At 43.1% G+C, this 27,960-nt stretch overlaps 1 protein-coding gene across 1 annotated transcript in view; it reads right to left on the reverse strand.

Annotated features, from left to right (window-relative positions):
* Positions 1-213: 213 nt before the first annotated feature.
* The window catches only part of LOC145389625 (uncharacterized), a 35,838-nt gene continuing 8,091 nt past the window's right edge, over positions 214-27,960 (reverse strand). Inside the window, exon 4 of the mRNA XM_080264864.1 lies at positions 214-597. Coding sequence (XP_080120990.1) covers positions 323-597 — 275 coding nt within the window. The 3' untranslated portion in view covers positions 214-322. The remainder of the gene's footprint in view (positions 598-27,960) is intronic.

Consider the following 27,960-nt stretch of genomic DNA (forward strand, 5'->3'; position numbering starts at 1 on the left):
TTCTCTTACATTAAGAAAGCCATTATGGACATTAAATGTCATCTTATGGTATCCAATAACACTGATGAACTCTAGTTCTTCCTGCACTGACACTCCTTTCACCTTTCCATCTGTGGAAGCACAACTTCAATCAACACTTGTACTGCGAATCTCTCACAGCACTGCAACCCTACATCACAGACAAAAACACTGCCAGTGCCTCACACATGCGGCCTGAGTGGTGGTTTCTATTTTATTCTCTTCTTTTTTTTTTTGGTGCTGGCACCACTGTCACCACTACAACGTGGCATCAGCGTTACCTGGTGTCTAGCAAGGGCCGACATTAAGCCACCACAGTCTCCGAGTTCAGCTCGCACAGAGCTGAGGGGTCGGTGGGATCGGCTTGACTGGAATCAACATCCATGGGCTGGGAAGGGGCAGCGGTGCTAGTTGCCACTACTGCTGGGACTGTGGTGGTGTCACCTGCCCATGACGTGGCATGAGGGTAGGGTCTGGCCCGGGCATCACGACGAGCTTTGCGACGAGCACGACGTTGCTCCATGATGAGACGCAGCTGCTCCACTTTGGTCCTCATCACCTGGTTCTCATCACTTGAATCTGGTAAAGAGCATAATCATCTCATTACTTCTCAGCCTGATACTGTCAGTTCTATTTACTACTGACTATAAAAGAAAAAAAATCAGCAAACCTTGCAAATAAAAGTAAAATATTTTACCGCTGAGATTTGTTAAGAGCTTTATATAAACTAAGGACATATTCTACAATGTAACATTCATATTTGAGAATTTTGCCCTTATAAACAGTATCTAAAGTAGCAGCATGCAGTCTTAATTATATGGTAAAAAAGGATGTAATGGATGTGCAGCAATATTTACAATCATGCATGTTATTAAAATGCATTCAGTTAAATAAAAGTTGCATCTGACACAAGTTGTTGTTGTTCAACCCCAGTCTGTCTGGATGAGCAGATCCATCAACTACAAGCATGCAACTGCCCCTGCAGGGCTGTCCCATGCAGTGAACTGATCGTCCCTTGCAGCTCACAACGCCTCACCACAGCAAGATACAGGGAAGAATGCGGAGATTTGGTTCCTGGATGGATGCACCATTTGTGTCTCCACCCAGTTAAAAGAAACACCATAGTGGGCTCCACATCACCCCATTACCTAGCTATATGGTTACCACCCAGCACTGTAAATGGTTTCTGGGTTACATGCTGAGCTGGGCACTTCCGCAAACCGTGAATTCCACAATTGCAGAAGTGTGATTTCGTTTGCAGATTTGCACTTGTGACAAATTCTATGCAAATCTGTGGTTTCGAGTTTGCGGAAGCACATCCGCAAACACAAATCTGCCCACACACATCTACGTGGCCTAGCCCGGCAGGCTGCATCTTGGTAAGTTGCCGGCCGCCACTCCCGCACTGTTGCCATATGTATGATAGGTATTGTATATATATACGATAAATTCACCTTCGGTACAATGTACAATAGCATTTTTCATTATCGTACATTTTGTACGATGATTCTTCAGTTCGTCAAAACGAAAGAGAGAGAGAGAGAGAACAGCTGAAGATCAGATTCATCTATTTTTGATAATCACTGGCTTCATAAGAAGCTCTCAGGAAAGGAATGAATATGGGTATCAGCCAAGTGGGGGCAACGTTCGTACTCGTGATTAAATAATAAATCATAACATTGTCAAAGCAAGTCATATTCTACTTTACATAGGAAGGTTCCTCACTACACTATCTGATATACTGTATGTGCTTTCTGGGGGGAGGGAAAGAAATAAGAATCTAAGGATAAAAGCCAGCAAAGATGTTTTTTCCCCCAATAAATAAATAAAAATATAAAGCCTAATTCAAGATCAAGTTATTTTCCAGATTCTTCAATGTTATAATGTATGTGATGTAAAGATGTGCTACCTAGCTTCTCAGTCCACCTAAAATATGACCTTTAGTCTAAATTTCAAATTTGACACACGTACAGCATTGCCAGTGCCAGTATTTCAATCTCAACAAAAATCATTAGGCAGATAAAGAAAAGATTAAACAAGAAACATACAAAATGAAACTGAACACAATTTTACCATTTTCCTTACCAGACAACCACCTTTCCCCATGTCGTATCAATATAGATAGATAAATAAATAAACAGATAGCGAGATATACTATATGTTGGAGTAGCCTCGGTTGTTGGAGTCTGACTGTGACTAAGGAGTAAGGACTGAGGAGGTTAGAGCCGAGGAACAGAGGTGGACTGGTGTGTCAACTTGTCATGTGTGGGCTGTGAAGTGAAATAATTTAATTCATTTATACACAATAGTGAAGGATTTACCCTTGTTTTGTAGTAAAAACAGTCTAATATATTAATAATAATAATAACTGGAATATAAGTTTTAGTTTTACTATAACTATACAGTAATTTTATATATTCCATTCATTACTTTAAACAATTTCCACTCTTCATAAAGTCACCTATTGTTAGTTAGAATAAAGTAAATTCATTAATTCACTCATTCATCATCCAATCCTACATTGCCCCATGAGATGCGTAGAAGCCCGGGGCTAGGCAAGTTGGTCCTGACATTAGATGAGAGTGACCTGCCTCACTCATCCCTGAGTGCCATACGTGAGCAATAAACCCCGACCACCCCTTGGATATAAACCTAAACAATCTCAATCCCACTGGTGCGCCGTAATTACCCACTAAATCACCAGGCGCCAAAATCTGGTTATATGGTTACCATCCAGCATAGTAAATGGCTTCCTGGTGTGCAGAGTCACCCACAGGCAAAAGGAAAAGGACAGAATGATGGAAAGACAGAGGGAGTATAAAGTCACCTGTAAGCAGAAGGGTGAGAAAGAATGGAGGGAAGAATGACAGAAGAGGATGGAAGGAAAGAGGGATAGAGGATAGGAAAGGGCAGACACCCGAGAGAAGCACTACATCGAGTGAGTAGATGGTGAGCGCACCCACCTACCACATTATAATGATATAACTGTAGTGGATGCGAAACTAGATATGATTTTTAACCCCTTGATTATGAAAAATATCATCCTAAACTTAATACAAGAAGCAGTGCCAGGGCACAGTAAACCCGTCCCCGGCAGTCATTTTAGTGCTGACGTATACACACAACAGGATATCTAGTCAAAGATGTCACATAACAAATTTGGTGTTTGAGAGGGTGTGTAAGAAATGGAATCTAAAGGTGAATGTAGGGAAGAGTAAAGTGATGGTCTTTGAGAGAGGTGAAGTCAGTGAATGTACAGCGAGGTTGGATGGTGAGGAATTGGAAAATGTGAGTAAGTTTAAGTACTTGGGTAGTGTGATGAGTAAGGATGGAGGTTTGGAGGGTGAAGTGCTTGAAAGGGTACAGCAGGGAAGAGAGGTTGCTGGTTCTTTGAAAGCAGTGATATGAAACAGGGAGGTGAGCATGGAAGTAAAAAAGTTACTACACGACAGTATTGTGATACCAACTCTAACGTATGGAAGTGAAGCTTGGACGTTGTTGGAAGGACACAAGTCAAGAGTGAGAGCAGTGGAAATGAGTTATTTAAGAGGAGCCTGTGGAGTCACATGGAGAGACAGGCTGACAAATGAGGATATAAAGGAGCGCTGTGGTGTGGATGGTGATGTGATAGGAAGCGTTATGAGGAACACACTGAGGTGGTTTGGCCATGTGTAGAGGATGGAGGGTGAAAGACTGACGAAGAGAGTGTATGTGAGTGAGGTGGAGGGGGGAAGAGGCAGGGGGAGGCCGAGGATGAGATGGAGGGATGGGGTGGAGAGGTATATGAGAGAGTTGGGAGCAGGGCAGTGAAATGGCAGGGGACAGGACGACGTGGAGGCGATTTGTTTGTGGCCACCCCAAACGGGATTGAGGCGTCTGGTAATAAATGGATAGATAGAGTAAATCAAAAGAAAATTGACAATTTTATGCTCATTTGAAATTTTAAGCCCGACCCACCTGACGCTGACTCCACTACCACTAACTGAGGGGTGACCCCCCTGATGTAATGAGGCATGTTATGGGATGCAGATTTGAAAGATGCACCTTTATGTTTTGGTTTCATGTCAATATGATGAATTTGAAAGGAGTTATGGCAAAAAAAAAATTTTCTTTCTCTCATTTTTTGGGCCTACAGTTGGGCAATGGCCCAATAGCTCATCATCCCTGTAATTTTGGTCAAAATCACAACAGTAGTTTTTGCATAATGCTGTTAAGACAGACAGACAAACAGACAAACAAACAAAAAACAAACAGACTGACAAACCAAGTGAAAACAATACCTGTCACCGAGCCCCTCTGGGGTGGGGACAGGTAATAATCTCTAATGGTATACAGAATAAAATGAAGTTGATGCCAGGGTAATGAAAGGAATAAAAATTGTTTGAGTTTGCGTTTTTGCATTTTCGGAACTGCTAATTTAAATAATTTTGCTGATTTGCGATTGCAGAAGGCAATTTTTTTAGTTTGTGGATTTGCATCGCGGAAGTGAATATTCGTTTGTGGTGCCCATCTCTGGTTACATGAAATCTTTAGGCATGTCACTCACTGTAAAGCCACCCAAAGTGGAGAGAAAAGTAATATACAGTGACAGAAAGGAAAGAGAAAAGTAAGAAGAAAAAAGGACTCACAGAAATTGAACAATAAAGGTTAAAGAAGAAGCAGGCAGCACTACATCAAGTAAATGGATGATGGTTGCCAGCACCTACCACCTTCTGATGCAAGTATATTGTCAAAACTACATCAGTTTATTTATTAGATACTTAGTGCTGTAAAATGGCAAGCAAAACCCAATTAATACCTGTATCTGTACACAAGGGAAAATACTCCGATAATCAGAATCATATCAGAATTGGCCGAGTAATGGTGAAAAAATAAACAGATATTTGTTTTACCCAACAGAACCTTTCTCTGCCATTTTAGGCAAGAACTAAGACTAATTATTTTCTAAAAATATAATCGCATATCACATCCCGTTCAGTCGTAATTGGTAAAATGCTTGACCTAAAACATAATGAATATTGTATTTAGACTATAATATTACAGTATATTACTGTGGTTAGAATAGAACTCTACACAAAAACAATACCTAGACAGCAGTCTTCTGTCAATGAGCTGTGGCAGACAGGTAAGAACCTGACTGTCATAAATTGATCGTAAGCACACACACCCAGCATAAAGTACACTGGGATGTTCCATCAATGGTATGACAGGATTAAGTTTACTTTCAATGGTACAAGAGCTGTGAGCAAAAATTCAATTTCTTATCATTTTCTTCTATTAATCTTCAGCAAATAATGCAAATATATATACTGTATTTTAAAAAATCTAACAATTATTGCTGTCTTTTTTTTTTTTTGGACTTCAATGAGTTTAGTGCTAAATTTAGTATGTACTTGCATATCCACTTTTGTGTGGCTTCTGTAAAAAATCCAAGTACTTTACAGAATTATACAAATTAATATATTAAAATATACTGAAATATCATTAGTCTTTTAGCTCTATTATTTGCATTTTATTTTAAACAAGGGATAAGTAGTAACTGTACTATACCTTTATATTTCAAAACATTATTAAGATACATTAAGGAAGTGATGGTGGCAGGTGGTGGCGACCATCACCATTCGCTTGGCGTAGTGCTACGTACTTCTTCCTTAACTTTTGGCATTCTTTTTGTCTCTGCCCTCTACTCTTCCTGTTTCTCCCATCTTTCCCATTACTTTTTATTACTTTCTTTCCTTTTCAGGTGGCTTTACAAGTCTAATGGTTCCCTTTAGGCCAGGAAACCATTTACAATGCTGGGTGGCAACCACATAACCAACCCATACGTGTTCCCTATATGTCAACAAGTGGGTTGGCGTTGGGTTAGTGCCCCTCCTTATAAAAACAACTAACGCAAAGGCAAATGGTCATCCTTTACAGGATTATGCTATCTGGCTATGGATAGATAGGACTAAGCAATCCATATAAAAAGGGGGAGAAAGGTTGCAAGAGGACGGAAAAAAGTCAAAATATAAGAGTTAAGTGGCAGAGCATCTAGGTAAATATGATTTACAGCAGATGGGGGAGGTGGAACATGTGTGTGTAAATAATTCACAGACAAAAAATGTGCAGCATATGAGGTGGTGTATGGGGTGAAGGGAAAGTGAAACGGGGTGCAAGGAAGAGCATGGTGGAATGAAGAGGTGTGACAAGCTGTGGCACAAAAGAAAAAAAACACATAGTGAGTGGATAGGAAACTAAGGCATTGAGGAAGTTGAGAGACGGAAGAGAAAGAGTTATTTGTAGAGAGGTTGAGAGGTGAAAAGATTCATAAGAGAGAGTAAGAAGAGAGTGGATGAGGACTTTGGATGGAATTTGAGTGTAAAGTGGAGCAAATGTAAGAAAATGTTTTGGAAGTAGGTCAAGAGAGTTGGACAGAGTGATAAAGAAGTTAGTAGGGGAGTGAAAAAATATATATATATATATATATATATATATATATATATATATATATATATATATTGACAAAGGAGAAGCAAGAAAAAGGAAGCAGATGGAGAGAAAGCTTTAAGGAATTCTTAAACATGGAGAGAGAAAGTAATGTGCATATAAGTGGCAGGGGAATGGCTGGGAGAAGAAGGGAGGTGAGAAGTGAGGAAGACATCAGTAGGATGGAAGAAGGGAAAACAATGAAAAAAGTTAAAATGGGGAAAGTCCCAAGAACTGATGGAGTGTGTGGAGAAATGCTGATGCACAGAGGAAAGATGGCAGTAGAATGGACATGGGAGATGTGTAGATTGGCCTGTATGGAGGGTAGAGTCCCAAAGGATAGGAAGTAAGGGAAGGTGTAATATTATTCACCTGCACAAAGGAAAAGGGGAAAAAGAAGTATGTGGTAATCATAGGTGCATTTGCCTTCTTTGCACAATGGGCAAAGTATATGGTAGGATACCTACTGATCAAGTTAGGGAAATCACAGAGGAATTAGTTGGAGAAGAAAAGGGAGGTTTTAAGAAGGGAAGAGGTTGTGTAGATCAGATATTCATTCTTAGGTCTTTAGTGGGAAAGTTTCTTGAGAAGGGAATGAAGTATTATGTGTCCTTCATGGATTTGGAGAAGGTACATGAGAGAGAGGGGTGTGAGCTGGGACGAGGGCAGCAAAATGGCGGGGGACATGGCAACATGGAGACAATTTGTTTGTGGCCACCCCATACAGAATTAAGGCATCAGGAAATAGATAGACAGATTGATAGAAAACACATATTTTAATCTAAGAACACTCATTCCTTGAGTATGTGGTAACCATAGGGGTATTTGCCTACTTAGTGTGACTGGTAGAATACTCATTGGTAGAATACTCATTGATAGGGTTAGGCATATGACAGAGGAGCTAGTTGGAGAAGAACAAGGGGGATTTAGGAAGGGAAAAGGGTGTGTAGATCAGATATTTGTTCTAAGATGTTTAGTGGAGAAGTATCTAGAGAAGGGAAGGAAAGTGTATGCTGCCTTCATGGACTTGGAGAAAGCTTATGACAGAATAGATAGGCAAGGTATGTGGAAGGTATTAAGAATATATGGAGTGGAGGGGAAATTGCTGAGTGCTGTGAAGAGCATGTACGAGGGAGCTAGGGCTACGGTGCGAGTGGATGGTGAGCTGAGTGAGTTCTTTGATCTCAATGCGGGACTGAAACAGGGTTGTGTGATGTCTCCATGGCTGTTTAATATATACATGGATGGGGTTGTAAAGGAGGTGCAGGGTAGGGCAGTGGATGTGGGGGTGGCTCTAATGAATGAGGGTGAGCTTTGGAAGCTTCCAGTGTTGCTGTTTGCTGATGATACAGTACTGTTGAGAGAAGATGAATGAGAGTTGCAAGGTTTGGTGAATGAATTTGGGACAGTGTGTAGGAGGAGGAATCTGAAAGTTAATGTAAACAAAAGTAAAGGTATGGTGTTTGAGAGGAATGAAGTCACAGAGTATGCAGTGAGGTTGGATGGTGAGGATATGGAGAATGTGAGTGCATTCAAGTACTTGGGTAGTGTGATGAGTAAGGATGGAACTTTGGGGGATGAAGTGCGTGAAAGGGTACAGCAGGGAAGGAAGGTTTTTGGTACACTGAAAGCAGTGATGAGAAATAGGGAGGTGAGTATGGAAGTTAAGAAGTCACTGCATGATAGTATTGTGATCCCTACCCTGACGTATGGAAGCGAGGCAAGGATCTTGCAAGAGGGGAACAAGTCAAGAGTGAGAGCAGTGGAAATGAGTTACTTGAGAGGAGCATGTGGAGTGACGTGGAGGGACAGGTTGATGAATGAAGAAATGAAGGAACGCTGTGGGGTGGATGTGGTTGAGAAGATTAGGAGAAATACAGTGAGGTGGTTTGGACATGTGAAGAGAATGGAGAATGAAAGACTGACTAAGAGGGTGTATGTAGGTGAGGTAGAGGGAGGGAGAGGGAGAAGTAGACCGAGGATGAGGTGGAGGGATGGAGTTGAGAGGTATATGAGGGAGGGGGGGTGTGAGTTGGGGGGAGGGTAGTCAAATGGTGGGTGACAGAGCGACTTGGAGGCGTTTTGTCTGCGGCCACCCTTTGCGGGATTAGGGCGTAGGGCTATAGATAGATAGATAGATAGTATGACAGTGGACAGGTAAGGAATGTGGAAGACACTGAGAATATATGGAGAAAATAGGAAGCTGCTGAATGCCCTGAAGAGTATGTATGAGGGTGCTAAGGTTGTAATGCATGTGAATGGTGAATTGAGTGAATTCTTCTAGCTGGATGTTGGATTAAAACAGGGATGTATCATGTCTCCATGGACTGTATATGGAGGGGGTTATAAAAGATACAATGTAAAGTAGTGGATGCTGGAGTGGCCCTAATGACAGAGGGCAATGTTCGGAAACTTCCTGCATTGTTGTTTGCAGATGATACTGCATCGTTAAGTGAAGATGAAGGGGAACTGCACGACAAGTTTGGGAGAGTGTGTAAGAAACGGAATCTAAAGGTGAATGCAGGGAAGAGTAAAGTCATGGTCTTCAAGAGAAATGAAGTTACTAAATGCACACTGAGACTGAAATATATGGAAATGGAAGACGTGAGTGCATTTAAGTACTTGGGTAGTGTGATAAGTATGGATGAAAGTTTGAAGGATGATGTGCTTGAATGGGTATACCATGGAAGAAAGGTTGCTAGCTTTTAAAAAGCAGAGATGAGAATTTGGGAAGTGAGCATGAAGCAAAAAAGCTGCTGCATGACAGTATTGTGAAACCAACTCTAACAAATAGAAGTGAAGTTTGGACCTTGTTGGATGGACAGAAGTCAAGAGTGAGAGCAGTGGAAACGAGTCATTAGTGTGGAGCATGTGGAGTAATATGGAGAGGCAGACTGGCAAATGAGGAAGTGAAGGAGCAATGTGGTGTGGATGTGATAAAAAGCATTAGGGGAAATACACTGAGGTGGTTTAGCCATGTGGAGAGAATGGAGAGCGAGAGACTAACGAAGAGAACGTATGTAAGGTGGAGGGGGGGAGTGGGACAGGGAGGCCAAGGATGAGGTGGAGGGATGGAGTGGAGAGGTACATGAGAGAGAGGGGCGTGAGCTGGGACGAGGGCAGCAAAATGGCAGGGGACATGGCAACATGGAGACAATTTGTTTGTGGCCACCCCATACAGAATTAAGGCATCTGGCAACAGATAGACAGATTGATAGAAAACACATTTATACTTAAATCTAAGAACACTCAGTCCTTGAGTAACATGTTTTTGTTCTAACATGCTCAGCGTAATGCAGGTCATAACCAAAACATGCAAAAAAACTTGAGCTCATGCAGGATGTCAGCTGGCCTGGCGACAAGTTTGAAAGTCACGCGCGGTGACATCATCCGCCAGACTCGCCAAGATTGGCCAGCTTACATCCGGGTATCTATCCTGGGCACATTCAAGGCTGTATGGTTCGATAAAAATTTATGGGTTTCACAATTTTAAGGGACAAAATGGAACAAAAACGTATGCAAATGAGAAAAAATTACTCTTTCATCCAAGTGTTCTCGTAAGTTAGCATTCAGTTCACATTCTTCATCCAATTTCACACTTCCCAACACGTTTCAGACTAACTGAACAGTCTTTTCTTGCGAGTTTACCCCACACTCATATAGGTTTTGCAATTTTGGTGGACAAAATGGAACGAAAATGTTTGTTAATCAGAAAAACATTACAGTACTCTTTCATCCATGTGTTCTTGTAAGTTAACATTCAGGTACACATTCTTCGTTTTACTTTGCACTCCCCAACGCTTTTCAGACCGACTAACCATATGGCTAACTGTCCTTTCTTGTGTCAAACCAAGTTCTACCCATGCTGTGTCACAAGAACAGTGACTTTAGGCCACGCCGCGTGATCAGCCCCAGCCACCTAGAAAGCACCACATCTTTTCCTATGCCCAGAAGTATGAGATAGTAAAAAATTTAGAGCATGGAAAGAGGCAGGTAGAAATTATGCCCAGAAGTATGAAATAAAAAAGGAGTTAGAGCAGGGAAAGAGGCAGGCAGAAATGGCAAAAAGCATGGCATAACTGAAAACACCATCAGAAAGATTTGGAAGGACCAGAAGATAAAGGGGATCGTGCATGGGAACCCTGGTGATGTAAACCTGGCAGCAGTGAAAGCTCGTAATGTTGTCCTGGAGCTGACTGAGGTGCTCATATGGAGTTATGTGGAGCATCAGAGAAAGAACAACTTGCCGTATGCTTAGTAGGTCTGAAATGTGTTGGGAAGCATGAAATCGAACAAAGAATGTGAAACTGAACGCTCCCTTACAAGAACAAATGGATGAAAGATTCATTTTTTTTACGTTAGCAAACAGTTTTGTTCCATTTCGTTCCTAAAACTGCGAAAACCATAAGTTTTTGTCCAAGCATATGACCTATGTCCCTATTCAAGACAGCATGATATGAAAGAAGGCAAACCTTTATGGCAACAACAACAACATTGGGGGTGGGGGTACCCAGCCCAACTTTTGTTTTTGTTAATGCTATTTTTTAATACCATTCAAGTTCTTAATTGCAACTGTTATACAGTATCTCTTTCAGTGTTTCACCTGATGGTGGGTACAAGTAGGGGGTAATTTATGTGGTGTAGTGTGGTATGAACGGGCAAAAGTGTGAGTCTGGAAAGTAGCCAGAACACACTGTACCATTATACATGCAAACATTGTCTGAGTGACACGAGTTTGAGTAGTACAGTCCTTGTCCATTCCCAACTGTTCATGCTACTTGATGATTGAGCGTAATGTCTTGCCACTGGCCAAATAATAGGACATAACATAAAGTGCTTATTGTAACTTTTGTGCTTCCATTAAGAGGGCAACACTTGTCATTAGACAAACAGTAAACACATTACATTTTAACTTCTAAAAACTAAGCCAGATCTTGGTAATTAAGTATAGATGAAACATATAATGTAGGAAAACTTATGGACATTATCCAGGAAATAAACACAGAGTTTTACCTGAAAGTACAGTATGTAAAATCTAAGCTGGATGGCCATTTAGCAATAAAATTAAACAACATTTACAATTAAAAGTATGTAACATTCTGATCACTAGCCATCTCCAAGCCAGACCAGCCTACAGTGTTAATGCATACTGGTACAGTCAAGTTGCCTAAGGCGCGGCTAATTGGTTCTGGACCGCACCTGTGCCATAAAAAACCGTGCCATGCAAATAACTAAACCTATGGGAAAAATGGAATTCAGTTCTGGACGTTCGCCCAAAGTCCCCTTTTTCACCCCACTTTTCCCCATTTTTCCCCACTTTACACACACACACACACACAATCAAGCAATCAGTCAATGCATTTATTACGTGTAACAACAGGCACAAAAAATGGTAGGGTGATCAGCCTTGTGTCTATCTATCTATCTATCTATTGCCAGACGCCTCAATCCCGTTTGGGGTTGCCACAAACAAATTGCCTCCATGTCGTCCTGTCCCCTGCCATTTCACTGCTCTGCTCCCAACTCACACCCACCTCTCTCATATACCTCTCCACCCCATCCCTCCATCTCATCCTCGGTCTCCCCCTCCCTCTTCCCCCCTCCACCTCACTCACATACACTCTCTTCGTCAGTCTCTCACCCTCCATCCTCTCCACATGGCCAAACCACCTCAGTGTGTTCCTCATAACACTTCCTATCACATCCACATCCACACCACAACGCTCCTTATATCCTCATTCGTCAGCCTGTCTCTCCATGTGACTCCACAGGCTCCTCTCAAATAACTCATTTCCACTGCTCTCACTCTTGACTTGTGTTCTTCCAACAATGTCCAAGCTTCACTTCCATACGTTAGAGTTGGTATCACAATACTGTCATGTAGTAACTTTTTCACTTCCATGCTCACTTCGCTTGGTGTCTACTTGGGCAATACCATGCGCTGCAGATCGAGCGAAAAAAAGCTCAGCCAAGCAGACACAGATCAGCTGACCGACCAAAACATTACAGATGGCAGAGGCTGCCTGGTCAAGTACTGATTGAAGAAGTTTATTTGATAAAGTTTGTATGCTCAAGTGTCAACAAAACTCACATTTAACACGTTAATAATCATTCCTATAAACGTGATGATGATGATGATGGGAGGCATTATACTTCATCTTAGCTCAGAGGTAGGTGCTTCGTCACTAAACCGTGTATAGCGGTTTTACAAAAAAACCTATTAACTATTCACAATACCCAAATAATCTTTAATGTTTCATTACTTAATGAATTTGGTGAAGTTTAACCTCCTCATTAGAGAGAAAAAAGTCCACAGTTGGAGCACTTGTAGTATGGGGCTGAAGTGGTCGCCATCTTCTTTGTTTACAAACAGGGGAGCGCGCCGCCAGGGGAATTTGCCCACATGTTTCAAACCTTGCCACGCCCACACCACAAGTATAGTTTATGCGTGTGGTTCATTTTTTTGGGCCTGGCACCTTGCCGTGTAATAAAAACCCGTGGCATAGAAGCACTCGCCATAGGCGACTTGACTGTATAAATACTGTACACCAGCCTTATTCCCTGAGATTAGATTTAACTCACTAGTAGCTGAGGCTGTCCCTATATATATATCATAATTAAAACTGCATTTCATGAAATAAAGCATGAGTGTATGCCAGTCATGGACAGAGGCAGTACAGAAAACTCTCAAATATTTGATGCTGCAATATCTGGTGTTTTTCGCTCAGTTCTATTAAAACAATATCTGGTGGAATTTTGCAATATCCAATGCCGAAAGTGTGTTTTTTTTTGTTTTTTTTTGTTCTTTTTAATGCAGGGAAGAAGGAGCCAAAGGCCTGAAGCCTGTAAGATTGTTCCCTCCAAGAAAAAAACAAGATAACAGAGAGCCAATTCAAGATCTGTTCATTTCGAGATGCCTGGACACACTGCATTTGAAAGACTGGAGGCCACAGACAGTAGAAAATACAGACAGAGGAAGACAGTTCTAGAGTTGACCTGCTGCATACAAGAAGGACTGGGAGTTATGGCTAACTCTTGCATTAGAGAGTTGGACAGAAAAGGGATGAGAGTTTGTTGCTAGATGGGTGCTATGCACCAGCCATAGTGGAGGGATGCAAGAAGACGGTTCAGAGGAGCAGTGACCATTGAAGAAGCGATAGAAAAGAGATAAAGATGCAACAGTGTAGCAGTGAGACAGGAGCTGAAGGGAACCAGTAAGAAAAGGGGAGTTAATGAGATGAAATACCTGTGACTCCACCTTGCTGAGAAGAGCTGTATGTGGGGAGCCTCCCCGTACATGACAGTTGTACTCTACACAGAGGCGAATAAAACCAGTGTATGGTCAACAACTGTGCAGGAGTAAAGAAGGCAATACCATGTATTTTTTGGCTGTATTGTGTATTATCCAGCTCAGACACAGAACCCAATCGGTGTGTGGGCAGATCCCGCAACACAGCAAACACATACCAGCCGATCACGATGCACTGTGGGAGCAGCACACTTGACACACTAAGCCAATCCCCTGCCCCTATGCCTCGTACGTTGCTGTATTGCTGTGGCTTCCCTTGTGGCCCTCAGTGCTCCATGGCCTAGTGATCTGACTACTGTACCCTAGTTCTGCGTAATGGTTGATTTTGTGGCTTTTGTGGCAGTACCAACACTAAGTGAGTATGATTATATTATATACTGTATTACTGTACTATATGTACACTCATAAGCATTAATTTCCACTCAGGGGTGCCCCTTTCCTACCCCTGTATACACAGGGACGAAGGAAGGTGGGAATAAAACAAACTCTGTCCACCTCTACCCTGGCTCCCAACCTTCCCCCATACTCCTACCCAACCCCATCTCACCTGTCATCTCAAGCTGACCTTATACTTAATACTCTTATCACACTACTACAGCAATCCCTCGATTATCCAGACATCCATTACCTGGATGCTGTGATCTTGCTGTTCCAAACCATTATTTGTACATTTTTTCCCAACTATCCAGACAAAATGTTTGCGTCCGTTTTGAAATTATGGTTGCGTGAAAAATTTCTGCCCTGACAGGCGAGAATAACTCGGTGCACAGCCATGTTGGGCTGGTTTGTTTACCATATGTTCTCCAGAGACCCCTGTTGCTCGCTTTCACTTCCCGCAGGTTGCTTGTGTTGTGAGCAGCTCCTCCCAGTCCGTTGTTATGATGGCGCATATGGTGGCTTTTGTGGTGGTTCCCTACCTGCTTCAAGCCTTGCTATTTCTAACATGCATCTTCCTAGGGTGCATGATGATGGCCCCTCCACCAGGGGAATGGAAGAAGGTAGTGCTGACTCTGGAGACCAAGCAGGAGATTTAGAGTATGACTGACAAAGGATGGTCCACTTCCCGCATCCTTAAGGAGTAAGACCAGGCCCGCTCAACCCTACACGACATCAGGAAAGCCCATGACAAACTCACCCAGTACACGGAAGACTTTGGCCAGAAGAGACACGGTAATGAAAGGAAGACAATGAGTTTGCACAGCAAGCCGAAACTGACCATTCGACACTGATCTGGTACTGGCAATAAAGGGCTGCAGTCATGCTAGTGAGAGGTACCGAGTTGAAAACTGCTGCCGAGAAGTTTGCCCACCTTCAAAACGTCCCCGAATTCACGGCATCCGAAGGTTGGTTATTCAGGTTCAAGTTTCGACAAGGCCTTACCAATCGTAAGGCCCATGGCAAAGCTTTGGAGGCTAGTGAGGAGGGAGTGCAGGAATTTCAGCAGTTTATTAGGCTTAATTGAGAAGACGGGCCATCTCTTTCGGTCAAGTCTATAATGCCCATGAAACTGGCCTTTTCCATCACTCAGTGCCTGCAAACACTCTGGTAGATAAGAAGGAGAAGCATGTGCCTGGTCACAAGCTGTCTAAGCAACGGGTATCAATTCTGTGCTGAACTAATGCTAATAGGCTGCACCAGTTGAAACACGTTATTGCTGGGCATGCAAAACAGCCTCACTGCCTTCATGGACAATAGATGTCCTTCCTGTTGTGTGGTACCATTCTGTGGAGGCCTGGTTTACCTGTAAGATCTTCACAGACTGGTTCCACAGGCATTTCGTCAAGGAGGTCATCCGTTATCAAAAGGAGGACCTTGGAATCCCTCATGGCAGGTAAAGGCTCTACTTCTCCTGCACAATGTCCCTGCACATCCCTCCGAGAAAGGTGACAGTCATATAAGGTGCATGTTTTTGCCACCTAATACCACTGCTCTGATTCAATCAATGGACCAAGGAACGATCGTGGCCACAAAGAGGCTGTACCAACAGAGGTTCCTCGACAAGGTGATGGTTGTTCTAGAGGACGAGGACAGGCAGAGTTGGGGCTGGACATGTGAGGGCAGGGAACACTGGAGAACCTGTGGCGCTACAACCTTAACCCCTAAAATACTAAGCTCGACAATCAACATATTTTCACAGTTTATTAAATGGACAAGGAGAGCCAATTGTGCAACTTCCACAAAAAACTGGCGGCAGCTTGTTCCACCCCAGCTGTGACGTAGATGGCTTCTGACCAAGCAGAACTAAGTGCTGGACACGCAGGACGGAGGATCCATGCCCATACCCAGGCATGGATCCTCCTGGGGGGATGTGCCCCCCACCTCCCTCTCGCTGCATCCTTCTACCCCACTAAGTTGTTATCACCCTACCTCCCTCCGTTTTTACCACCACCACCACCACCACCCCTCCCACACTCTCCTCATGCATCTTCCACCCCTCTGATGTGGATCCCCCCCATGTCCCCCCAACAGTCATCTGTGAGGGGAGGATACCCGTATTTCGCGGCATGTTAGACGCTGCAGTGTGAGAGACGCACCCTAATTCTGGAAGGGAAGTTCTGAGAAAAAAAGTATGTCTTGACCAAGACTACAGAAGGTTGCTTGATATGAGTATTTTTCACTAAAATACACACTCACCTTTCAGAACCTCTATTCACCACTGTATATCTGTCTTTGATTTCTTTATTTTTATGTTAAAGAAGGGTACAAGACAAAGAAACAACCCCTTCCTTACATAATGTTACTGCATTCCATGACACTGTCTTAACACAATAGAGTCTCTCCTCAGTACTGTACATATATATATATATATATATATATATATATATATATATATATACTATCTATCTATCTATCTATTGCCAGACACCTCAATCCCGTTTGGGGTGGCCACAAACAAATCGCCTCCAAGTCGCCCTGTCCCCCGCCATTTCACTGCCCTGCTCCCAACTCACACCCCCCTCTCTCATATACCTCTCCACCCCATCCCTCCATCTCATCCTCGGCCTCCCCCTCCTTCTTCCCCCCTCCACCTCACTCACATACACTCTCTTCGTCAGTCTTTCACCATCCATCCTCTCCACATGGCCAAACCACCTCAGTGTGTTCCTCATAACGCTTTCTATCACATCCACATCCACACCACAACGCCCCTTTATATCCTCATTCATCAGCCTGTCTCTCCATGTGACTCCACAGGCTCCTCTTAAATAACTCATTTCCACTGCTCTAACTCTTGACTTGTGTCCTTCCAACAGCGTCCAAGCTTCACTTCCATACGTTAGAGTTGGTATCACAATACTGTCATGTAGTAACTTTTTCACTTCCATCCTCACTTCCCTGTTTCTTATCAATGCTTTCAAAGAACCAGCAACCTTTCTTCCCTGCTGTACCCTTTCAAGCATTTCACCATCCAAACCTCCATCCTTACTCATCACACTCCCCAAGTACTTAAACATACTGTATTCACATTTTCCAATTCCTGACCACCCAACCTCGCTGTACATTCACTGACTTCACCTCTCTCAAAGACCATCACTTTACTCTTCCCTACATTCACCTTTAGATTCCGTTTGTTACACACTCTCCCAAACTCATCCACCAAGCCTTGCAGCTCTCCTTCGTCTTCACTCAACAACACAGTGTCATCTGCAAACAACAGTACAGGGAATTTCCAAACACTATCCTCTCTCACCAGGGCCACTCCAACATCCACTACCCTACCTTGTACCTCTTTTATTACCCCATCCATGTACAGATTGAACAACCATGGAGACATGACACATCCCTGTTTCAACCCAACTTTCAAAGAGAAAAATTCACTTAGTTCACCAACCACACACACTGCAGCCTTCGTACCATCATACATACTCTTCACAGCATTCAACAACTTCCCATCTACTCCCTATATTCTTAACACTTTCCACAATCCTTGTCTATCCACCCTGTCATATGCTTTCTCCAAATCCATGAAAGCCGCAAACAACTTCTTTCCCTTCTCTAGAAACTTTTCCACTAAAGATCTAACAATGAATATCTGATCTACACAACCTCTTCCCTTCCTAAAGCCTCCCTGTTCTTCTCCAACTAATTTCTCTGTTCTTTCTCTAACTCTGTCAATAAGTATCCTACCATACACTTTTCCTATTATACTAAGAAGACAAATGCCCCTATGATTACCACACACTTCTTTTTCCCCTTTTCCTTTGTACAAGGGAATAATTATACCTGACTTCCAATCCTCCGGGACTCTACCTTCCTCCCAGGCCAATCTGCACATCTTCCACATCCATTCTACTATTATCTCCCCCATGCTTCAGCATTTGACCACACCATCAATTCCTGGGGCTTTCCCCATTTTGACTTTCTTCATTGCTTCTACAACTTCCATCCTACTGATTTCTTCCTCTCTTCTCACATCCCTCCTTCTCCCAGCCATTCCCCAACCACTTATACTTGCATTACTCTCATTCTCTATGTTCAACAATTCCTGAAAGTGTTCTCTCCATCTGCTCACTTTTACTCCCTTCTCAACTAGTAATCTACCGTTTTCATCATTCACTCCCCGACTGACTTCACTGCCACCCTGTCTAACTCTCTTTACCGCTTTCCAGAACATTTTCTTACAGTCCCTCCACTTTACACACAAATTCCTTCCAAATTCCTTATCCACTCTCTTCTTCCTCTCTACTTATGACACTGTCTTCCAACTCGCAACTTCTTCCATGCCCTTATTTCTCATCCACTCACTATATGCTTTCTTCTTTTGTGCCACTGCCTATCTCACCTCTTCATTCCACCATGCTGTTCCTTGCACCCCCTTTTGGCTTCTCTACACCCCACACACCACCTCACATGCTGCACATATTTCTTCTGTAAATATCTTGCACACACCTTCCGCATCCTCCATCTGCTCCAATCCACATTTACCCAATCGCTCCTCCACTTCTCTCAGATATTCTGCCTTTTTCTCATTCTCTTGTAACCTTTCCACCCTCCTTGCGCCTACTCCTTCCTCCCGTCCCTCCCTTCTTCTATTTCTCCATTTTACTTGGACCTTGATTCTGACCACCACTTGGTGGTGATCAGAAAATCCACTCCCCCAACCTCTATATGCACTTGCATCACACACCATTTCATCCTTTCATCCACACACACACATAATCAGTCATTGCCTTCCTTTCCTTCAGTTCACAATCCACTCTTCTCATCACTTGCCATGTATACCTGTGGATCATTTTGTGCCTGATGAGGGTATTGGCTATCACCAACCCCCTCGTGGCACAAATGTCCACTAAAGCACTGCCATTCTTTTGTATCTCAGCAGGCACACCCCACTCACCAACTACTCCATCCACCTTCACATTCTCTACTGTACCATTCATATCACCAATCAAAAACCTCTTCTCATTCCTTTCATACTTTTCCATGCACACTTCCACATTTGCCCAGAACTCCTCTCACTCTGCTTGCACAATCTTGCATTGATGCATACACGCACACAATTGCCCACATTTGTATTCCAATTTTCAATCTTACCCACGCAATCCTTGTTCCAACTGATCCATACTCTCTTATATTCTCCTTCCATCTGTTACTCACAACAATACACACTCCTTCTCTTGCCCTGTCATTCTCAACTACTCCCACACATATACCCCATCCATACTCCCATTCTCTCACACTCTCACCTCTTCATGTAGTATTGGTTATTCCACATACATCCACATTCGCACCCTCAAGCACCTGGAAAAATCTCTCTCTCTTTCACCTCTTCATTTGCACCCCTTACATTCCACGTTGCCATTCGTATCATGTCCTTTGTTCGGTCCTTAGTCGTCATATTTTGGTCCGTCCTGGTCCGAGGCTTCTTGTTCATATTTTTAGTTAGTTGTGTTCTGGGGAGAGGCACTAACCCTCCACCAACCCACTTACTGTCATGTAGGGAACACATGTTGGTTGGTTATAAGGTTACCACCCAGCGTTGTGAATGGTTTCCTGGTTTACAGGAAATCATTTGGCTTGCCACTCAATGTAGAACTACCCTAAAAAAAACAGGGTGCCACTACAGTAAGTGGGTGGATGATGGGTGTCCCCACCTACCACAATAATAAAGTGTTCAGGAGTAAAACATACCTTCATATAACTTCCCACCATCCTAGTTCAATATTTTGCCAAGACCTTCCACGACTTAAGCATATGTCTAAATGCAGAATTTCTTGAGCTTTCTCATGGCTACTGCGGAATTTCAATACAACCAATAGTAGTCAAATAAATTGCAAAAAAAAATTGAAAACTCATGAGTCAGTGTCATCACCACAGTGGAGGGTGGGGACTGAAGGAGTTAGGGGGGGAGCCAGGAGAGTATGGAGGAGAGATGGGAGGGGGGGGGAGAGAAGCAAGGCTGTGTGCAGGATTCTCCTCCTCCTGTCAACAGGCAGACGGGCACTTTTGCCGTACATTTACTCATGGCTTGCGGTCTGTAAGATGCCGGGTGGCCATGCGCAAACACAACTCGCCATGACTGGGGGACTTTCTACCTTCGGTAAAAAAGGTGGATGGCCGCTGTTGCCAAACATGTACCCATGGCTTGTGGTCTGTGTTTGGTGGAGGTGGCGGTTGGGAAAGAATTAGTCTCCTTGGCTGCGCAATATTAGACATTTGGTAGGGAATGCATATGGACGTTTTGACCCCGCTTGCGGGTTACAGTCGAATGCTGGAGGTTCGTTGGAAGTGATAAGACGAGTGCTTGACTTTGACCATTCAGTACAGGGGCAGACGGACATTTTAGCTCTGGTTGTGGGTTACAGACTACTTCCCACTCACGGCTTGAGCCCAGCAGCCATGATACCGAATGTTTGAATACAATGGCTGGCAGGCAGGAATTCTCGGGGACTTTTACGTCCGGATAATAGCAAGTAAATTTAGATAATGGTTTAATAGAGCCAAGGCCCAGCATCTGGATAATGAACACATCCAGATACTGAGCGTCTGGATAAATGAAGGACTACAATATATATATATATATACAGTGGTTTCTCGAATTTCAACAGTTTAGAATTCGACGAATCAATTTTAGATGCATTTTGGAGTAGTCTGCCTACCTCACTTTTCTATGCAGAGTTGCGTATTTCGATGCTCTCAGGGCCAGACTCCAACCACAACAAACTAAGATAATATTTTTGATGTGAACCAAAATGCTAGAAGTGAAGGAAAATTATAAGAAAAAGTATGAGCCTAACATAATATCGTATGTGACGTGCTCTCAGGGCGACTCCAACCAAAACAAGCAAAGATAATATTTGTGATGCGAACCAAAATGCTAGAAATGAAGGAAAATTATAAGAAAAATTATGAGCCTAACCTTGTATCATATGTGACATGTGTCAAGAAGAGAATGGAAATCAACATCATTTATTCATATGTGAAGCAGACGATGATATGGTTCCGAGACAATTCACTGTCAAGTCAATTCACTGTCAGATAATTCCCCATTAAGACACGGACGATTTACCGTCAGGACAATTCACACCCTGGATGATTTCCCATCATTCTATAAATATACTTATTATTAATTACTCAATACTTTAATAACTCAAAGATATAACAAGAGAAATTAAAGGAAAAGAATCAATAATCGAAGTACTAAAACAAAATTAATTATTGGTGGTAGCAAATACAGTAGGCAGAATACTGAAACAAAGAGAAGGACAGTAATTATGAATAGGAGAGCAATATAGAAATGAACAATAGAGACTGAGGAAAAAAAAAAAACAAAAAAAAAAGTCATGTTGTTTAAGGACAAGAGCACTCAGATGGGAGTAGGCACCAACAACAACAAGCAATGGGCAAGGTGAGTTCTGTTGTCGGTGGCCATCTTGCGACTGTCCTGCCAGCAGCCAGCCCTCTACAGCCAAGTGCTGCACTTTCAGCCTGTACCTTCCACGTGTGGACATGCATTTCACTGCAATTTAGTTGTACGTATTTTCTTTGTATTTTCGTCGCAACTTACCTGTTTCAAGATGGCAAGCAAGAGTGGTTCTTCGGGCAGCAGTGGTAATGGATGAGCAGCCAAAGGAGAAATGACAATACAGGAAAGGGCAGAAATACACCAAGTATAAACTTGCTGACAGTATGGCAATACAATGCAGAACTACAGTTACTTAACCACAATTATAGTTCATAAAGTTTGCAGGGGGTGTGGGCAAAAAATCATGTTTTTACCTAGTTAGGTTTGGAGGCCCTGGACGCAAACTTATTTTTCCCATAAGAAGTTCACTTCAATTTTTGATGATTTGATATTCGTGGTGATTTTTTGGTACTCATGCCCATCGAAATTCGAGAATCCACTGTGTGTGTGTATATATATATATATATATATATATATATACAGTATATATATATATATATATATATGTTTGGAGAGAGAGAGAGAGAGAGAGAGAGGCCACAATCCCGTTAAGAGTAGCTGCATATGCCGGCGTATAAGCTGCCATTTGAAGCATAAAAAAATCTCTCAAAAGCTAAGAGTCAACTAATATGCCAAGCATAACATAGTTGATACATGGCCGAGACGAAAATAAGGCCGTGACACTACCTGGAGGCCTACAGCCATACAGTAGCCTACTAATTCTATCATGCTAGTCATGTACCACAACTTTTATGATTGTAGCCAAGAAAAAGTTTTAATAAAAACGTCATGGTTACCGGTAATTACCGGGCTTTACACCGAAAAAGTGAGGAGTATCCAGTGCCGTGCACCCTTCCACGAACGTAAACAAACACCAGCTGGGTAACAGCTATTCAAGACAGTGAATCTGACATGCTATTGCCGTAGGCTTTCCATGGATCAAAACGATATGTGTTTTGAACAGTTTTGCAACAGTGATCAGTTGCACACCATGTTTGTAAGTCATGTAATGATAATTCTAACCACATAACTGAAAATACTAACAGGTAAGGAACATCAGTTTATAAGTAATAACAAATGAAACTTGTGCAGTAGTTTAGCAGTGGCACGATGTGACATAATTACAGGAAGAACCAATTCTAGCATCTTAACCTTATACTGTATATACTGGACTTTGTTAGTATATCTGGTGGTTGTAAACTTTTGCTGTTTTGGTTCTAATGATGTCAGTTATCTGCTGGTTAACACATACAAATTTTTGACAGCCAGGTGGAAGTGGCGCTGCCTTATTTTGTGGGTTGACTTATCTGGTGAATATAGGCCCAAACCTGAATTACACCTCAAAATTTTAGGGGGTCAGCTTACAAGCTGGAGCGACTTATATGCAGGCATATACAGTAGTTGTTTTACGGGGAGGTGCACTAACCCTCCGCCAACCCACCTGTTTACATGTAGGGAATACATATGGGTTTACATGTAGGGAATACATATGGGTTGTTAACATTTTTTTTTTTTTTTTTTTTTTTTTTTACTGTCAACATTATAATGTACTAACTTCTTGCAGCAACATGTTGATTTATACATGTATTATATACAATACATGTATTAGGTACAGTACTTTATACATTTCCTAGTGTTTTATATTTGCCTAGTACAGTACCCTCGCATCCAGTATGTGTTTGTCCAGTACTGTTCTCGTCCAGTACGGTCGGCAAAAAAAAAAAAATACAAAATTAATAACTGTAGTACAGATTTGTTGGGCTAGTACGGATCGGCTGCGCAAAGTTGGCCAAATCCAAGGACTTCTTCTTTAGTACTGACGTGCTGCGTCCAGTACTACTACCCGCGCGCCCGCAGGAAGATGGGTAACACCAAGGAATGTTTCCCTAGTGTACTGCCGTGCCAGTCCAGTACGCCTTTCTCATGACTCATGACGTGTGCCAGTCAAATTGCAGTATTGCACTTCCCCCTGATGACAAAGATAATGATGTGCCAGTGTGTGACTATGAGGGAGATTGAGGCAGAGAGGCCTCCTCAGGATCCTGAAGGCCCTCCTCCAGGGGGTCAGTAGGACCTTCTACAGCCTCAGAAACTCTCCCTCATCCTCCCCAAGCCCATCACCACTTGCCTTAAAGGTTGGTAGAATCTTAGTTGTGTCAAAATGTAAAGCTGAATTTTAGGGGGGAGTTTTTCAAGGCTTGTCTGACATTATTCATTTTTCCCATAAAGTCTGTTGTTTGTCCAGTATGGATTTAGTCCAGTACAATAGTACTGTCTGACAAAAATACCGTACTGGACTTGAGGATACTGTACAGTAATCCCCTGATTATCCAACATAACTGAGCCAAAGGCATGTCCAGGTAGTGGCTCCATCTGGATAGTGGACTTCTCTCCAGGCCCCCATTCATACATAACCTTACTTTGAAAGCCAGTGTAAAAGGCCACTACATCATTCAGCACCTGTTCCTGTTGTTTTCAGCACTTGTTCCTGTTGTTCAGCACTATCAGGTCAAGCAGACCTATAAACCACAGCCAAGCATTTACTGTGGGAAACCAGCCCATCAGCAACAAGTCAAGCAATCACCACTGCAGGGTCATACCCTGTAGTGACATGAAAAAAACATGAGAAAACCATCTACACAAGAAAAGTGCAGTGGGCACACAAAATGTAATGGTAAAATAGAATAAAATCATGGTAAAGTAGAATAAAATAATGGTAGAGTATAGTAAGCTAGAATAAAATCAGTGTAAACACAATTCCTTGCTGGGTATCGTGCTGAATAATCCACTACCCCTTTGACTCAGACTGTTGTACTGCGGCTGGCGAAGCTGTTGCACTGCACAGTACATCCCATGTGGCGTAGTGGCTTAGTCTGAAGAGCTTAGTACGAGTCAAGAGTTGAGGAGGACCTCCAGCAGTCAGCCCAGGGAAACGGCTGTGGGACGTGGTGATGGACTGCCTACTTCAGAGGACTCTGAAAGTAGCCGCAAACTCACGTCCAGTGGAGAGAGAACAGTTGACAATGTGCTAGGTTGAAGTTCCGTCATTGAAGGTGTGGTTTGACGCTTTGGTGGTGGCAGAGCAGAGGTGGACTGGGCAGGGGGTCAGAGGCCTGAAAAACGAGTCAATTTTGGACTGGCGATAGGAGCGACAATTCAGGCACTGGATGACACTCTTCCGCACAGAACACAGATCCTCCACAAGGCGAAGAGGCACCATCTTTCTATCACATTCTGGGTGCTCAGCATACTCAAGCACCTGCTCGAGATGTGCCCGGAATGTGCTCAGGTGGGAGATGGCTGGAGTGCTGCACTTCTCCAGGTCATCCATGTTGTCCACATCACTCTCTTCTGGCCAGGCAGCAGCAACAGAAGTGGCGATCTCGAAGTCCAACATAACCTGATAGCTGGGATTGCCCCCATCATCATCTAACCACTTCCACACATCATCGACGCCTACAGCCTCACCTGTGTTATGAAGACAAGTGTGGAAGTCTTCCGTGTCATCATCTTTTGGTCAGTCCTTGTCCGAGGTTTCTTGTTCGTCTTTTTAGTTAGCTGTTTTCCAGGGAGGGGCACTAACCCTCCGCCAATCCTTTTAGTTGCCACGTAAGACAAGCAGGGATATTGGGGGAGTATTCTTGAAAACCCCCCTACCCCCAGGGGGTATGTTTTTATTTTTTCAGGGATGTGCTTAGCTTATGTGGTAAAAATATGCCATTTTGTGATGATGACTTGAGTATCCACGAAATTTGCCTTCCACAGGGGTCTCTGGAACCTAATCCCTGCAGATAACTAGGGTCTACTGTATAGAGAGAGAGAGAGAGAGTAAAACCTCGATATAACGGACTTCAGTAGACCGGAATGCGCTTTTATCGGACTTAAGGAGCTACCGGACCATCTATCTATCTATCTATTGCCAGACGCCTCAATCCCGTTTGGGGTGGCCACAAACAGATTGCCTCCACGTCGCCCTGTCCCCCGCCATTTCACTGCCCTGCTCCCAACTCACACCCCCCTCTCTCATATACCTCTCCACCCCACCCCTCCATCTCATCCTCAGCCTCCCCCTCCCTCTTCCCCCCTCCACCTCACTCACATATACTCTTTCCGTCAGTCTTTCACCCTCCATCCTCTCCACATGGCCAACCCACCTCAGTGTATTCCTCATAACGCTTCCTATCACATCCACATCCACACCACAACGCTCCTTTATATCCTCATTTGTCAGCCTGTCTCTCCATGTGACTCCACAGGCTCCTCTTAAATAACTCATTTCCACTGCTCTCACTCTTGACTTGTGTCCTTCCAACAACGTCCAAGCTTCACTTCCATACGTTAGAGTTGGTATCACAATACTGTCATGTAGTAACTTTTTCACTTCCATGCTCACTTCCCTGTTTCTTATCACTAATTTCACGGAACCAGCAACCCTTCTTCCATGCTGTACCCTTTCATGCACTTCACCATCCAAACCTCCATCCTTACTCATCACACTACCCAAGTACTTAAACGTTCTCACATTTTCCAATTCCTCACCATCCAACCTCGCTGTACATTCACTGACTTCACCTCTCTCAAAGACCATCACTTTACTCTTCCCTACATTCACCTTTAGATTCCATTTGTTACACACTCTCCCAAACTCATCCACCAAGCCTTGCAGCTCTCCTTCGTCTTCACTCAACAACACAGTATCATCTGCAAACAACATTACAGGGAGTTTCCAAACACTACCCTCTCTCACCAGGGCCACTCCAACATTCACTACCCACTACCCTACCTTGTACCTCTTTTATTACCCCATCCATGTACAGATTGAACAACCATGGAGACATGACACATCCCTGTTTCAACCCAACCTTCAAAGAGAAAAATTCACTCAGTTCACTATCCACACGCACTGCAGCCTTAGCACCATCATACATACTCTTCACAGCATTCAACAACTTCCCATCTACTCCATATATTCTTAATACTTTCCACAATCCTTGTCTATCCACCCTGTCATATGCTTTCTCCAAATCCATGAAAGCCGCATACAACTTCTTTCCCTTCTCTAGAAACTTTTTTACTAAAGATCTAAGAATGAATATCTGATCTACACAACCTCTTCCCTTCCTAAAGCCTCCCTGTTCTTCTCCGACTAATTCCTGTTCTTTCTCTAACTCTGTCAATAAGTATCCTACCATACATTTTTAAGAAGACAGATGCCCCTATGATTACCACACACTTCTTTTTCCCCTTTTCCTTTGTACAAGGGAATAATTATACCTGACTTCCAATCCTCCGGGACTCTACCTTCCTCCCAGGCCAATTTGCACATTTTCCACATCCATTCTACTACTATCTCTCCCCCACACTTCAGGATTTCACCACACACTCCATCAATTCCTGGGGCTTTCCCCAATTTAACTTTCTTCATTGCTTCCACAACTTCTATCCTACTGATTTCTTCCTGTCTTCTCACCTCCCTCCTTCTCCCAGCCATTCCCCAGCCACTTATACTCGCATTACTTCCATCCTCTAAGTTCAACAATTTCTTAAAGTGGTCTCTCCATCTGCTCATTTTTTCTCCCTTCTCCACTAGTAATCTACCATTTTTATCTTTCACTCCCCTGCTAACTTCACTTCCACCCTGTCTTACTCTTTTCACCTCTTTCCAGAACATATTCTTACAGTCCCTCCACTTTACACTCAAGTTCCTTCCAAATTCCTCATTCGCTCTCTTCTTACTCTCTCTTACTAATCTTTTCACCTCTCTCTTTCTTTCTACATATAACTCTCTCTTCCGACTCTCGACTTCTTCCACGCCCCTATTTCTCATCCATTCATTGTATGCTTTCTTCTTTCGTGCCACAGCCTGTCTCACCTCTTCACTCCACCACGCTGTTCCTTGCACACCCCTCCGTCTTCTCTTCATCCCACACACCACATCACATGCTGCACATATTTCTTCTGTAAATATCCTGCACACACCTTCCACGTCCCCCATCTGCTCCAATTCATATTTGCCCAATCATTCCTCCACTTCTCTCTTATACTCTGCCATTTTCTCATCCTCTTGTAACCTTTCCACTCTCCTTACAAATACTCCTTCTTCCCATCCTTCCCTTCTTCTATTTCTCCATCCTAATTGGACCTTGATTCTACCCACAACCAAGTAGTGGTCAGAAAGTCCACTCCCCCAACCTCTATAAGCTCTTGCATCCATTACACATCTTCGCATCCTTTCATCTACACACACATAATCAATCAT

The sequence above is a fragment of the Coenobita brevimanus genome, chromosome 14 (assembly GCF_032717465.1).
Source record: "Coenobita brevimanus isolate Jiangsu-jjx chromosome 14, ASM3271746v2, whole genome shotgun sequence".
NCBI classification, from domain to species: domain Eukaryota; kingdom Metazoa; phylum Arthropoda; class Malacostraca; order Decapoda; family Coenobitidae; genus Coenobita; species Coenobita brevimanus.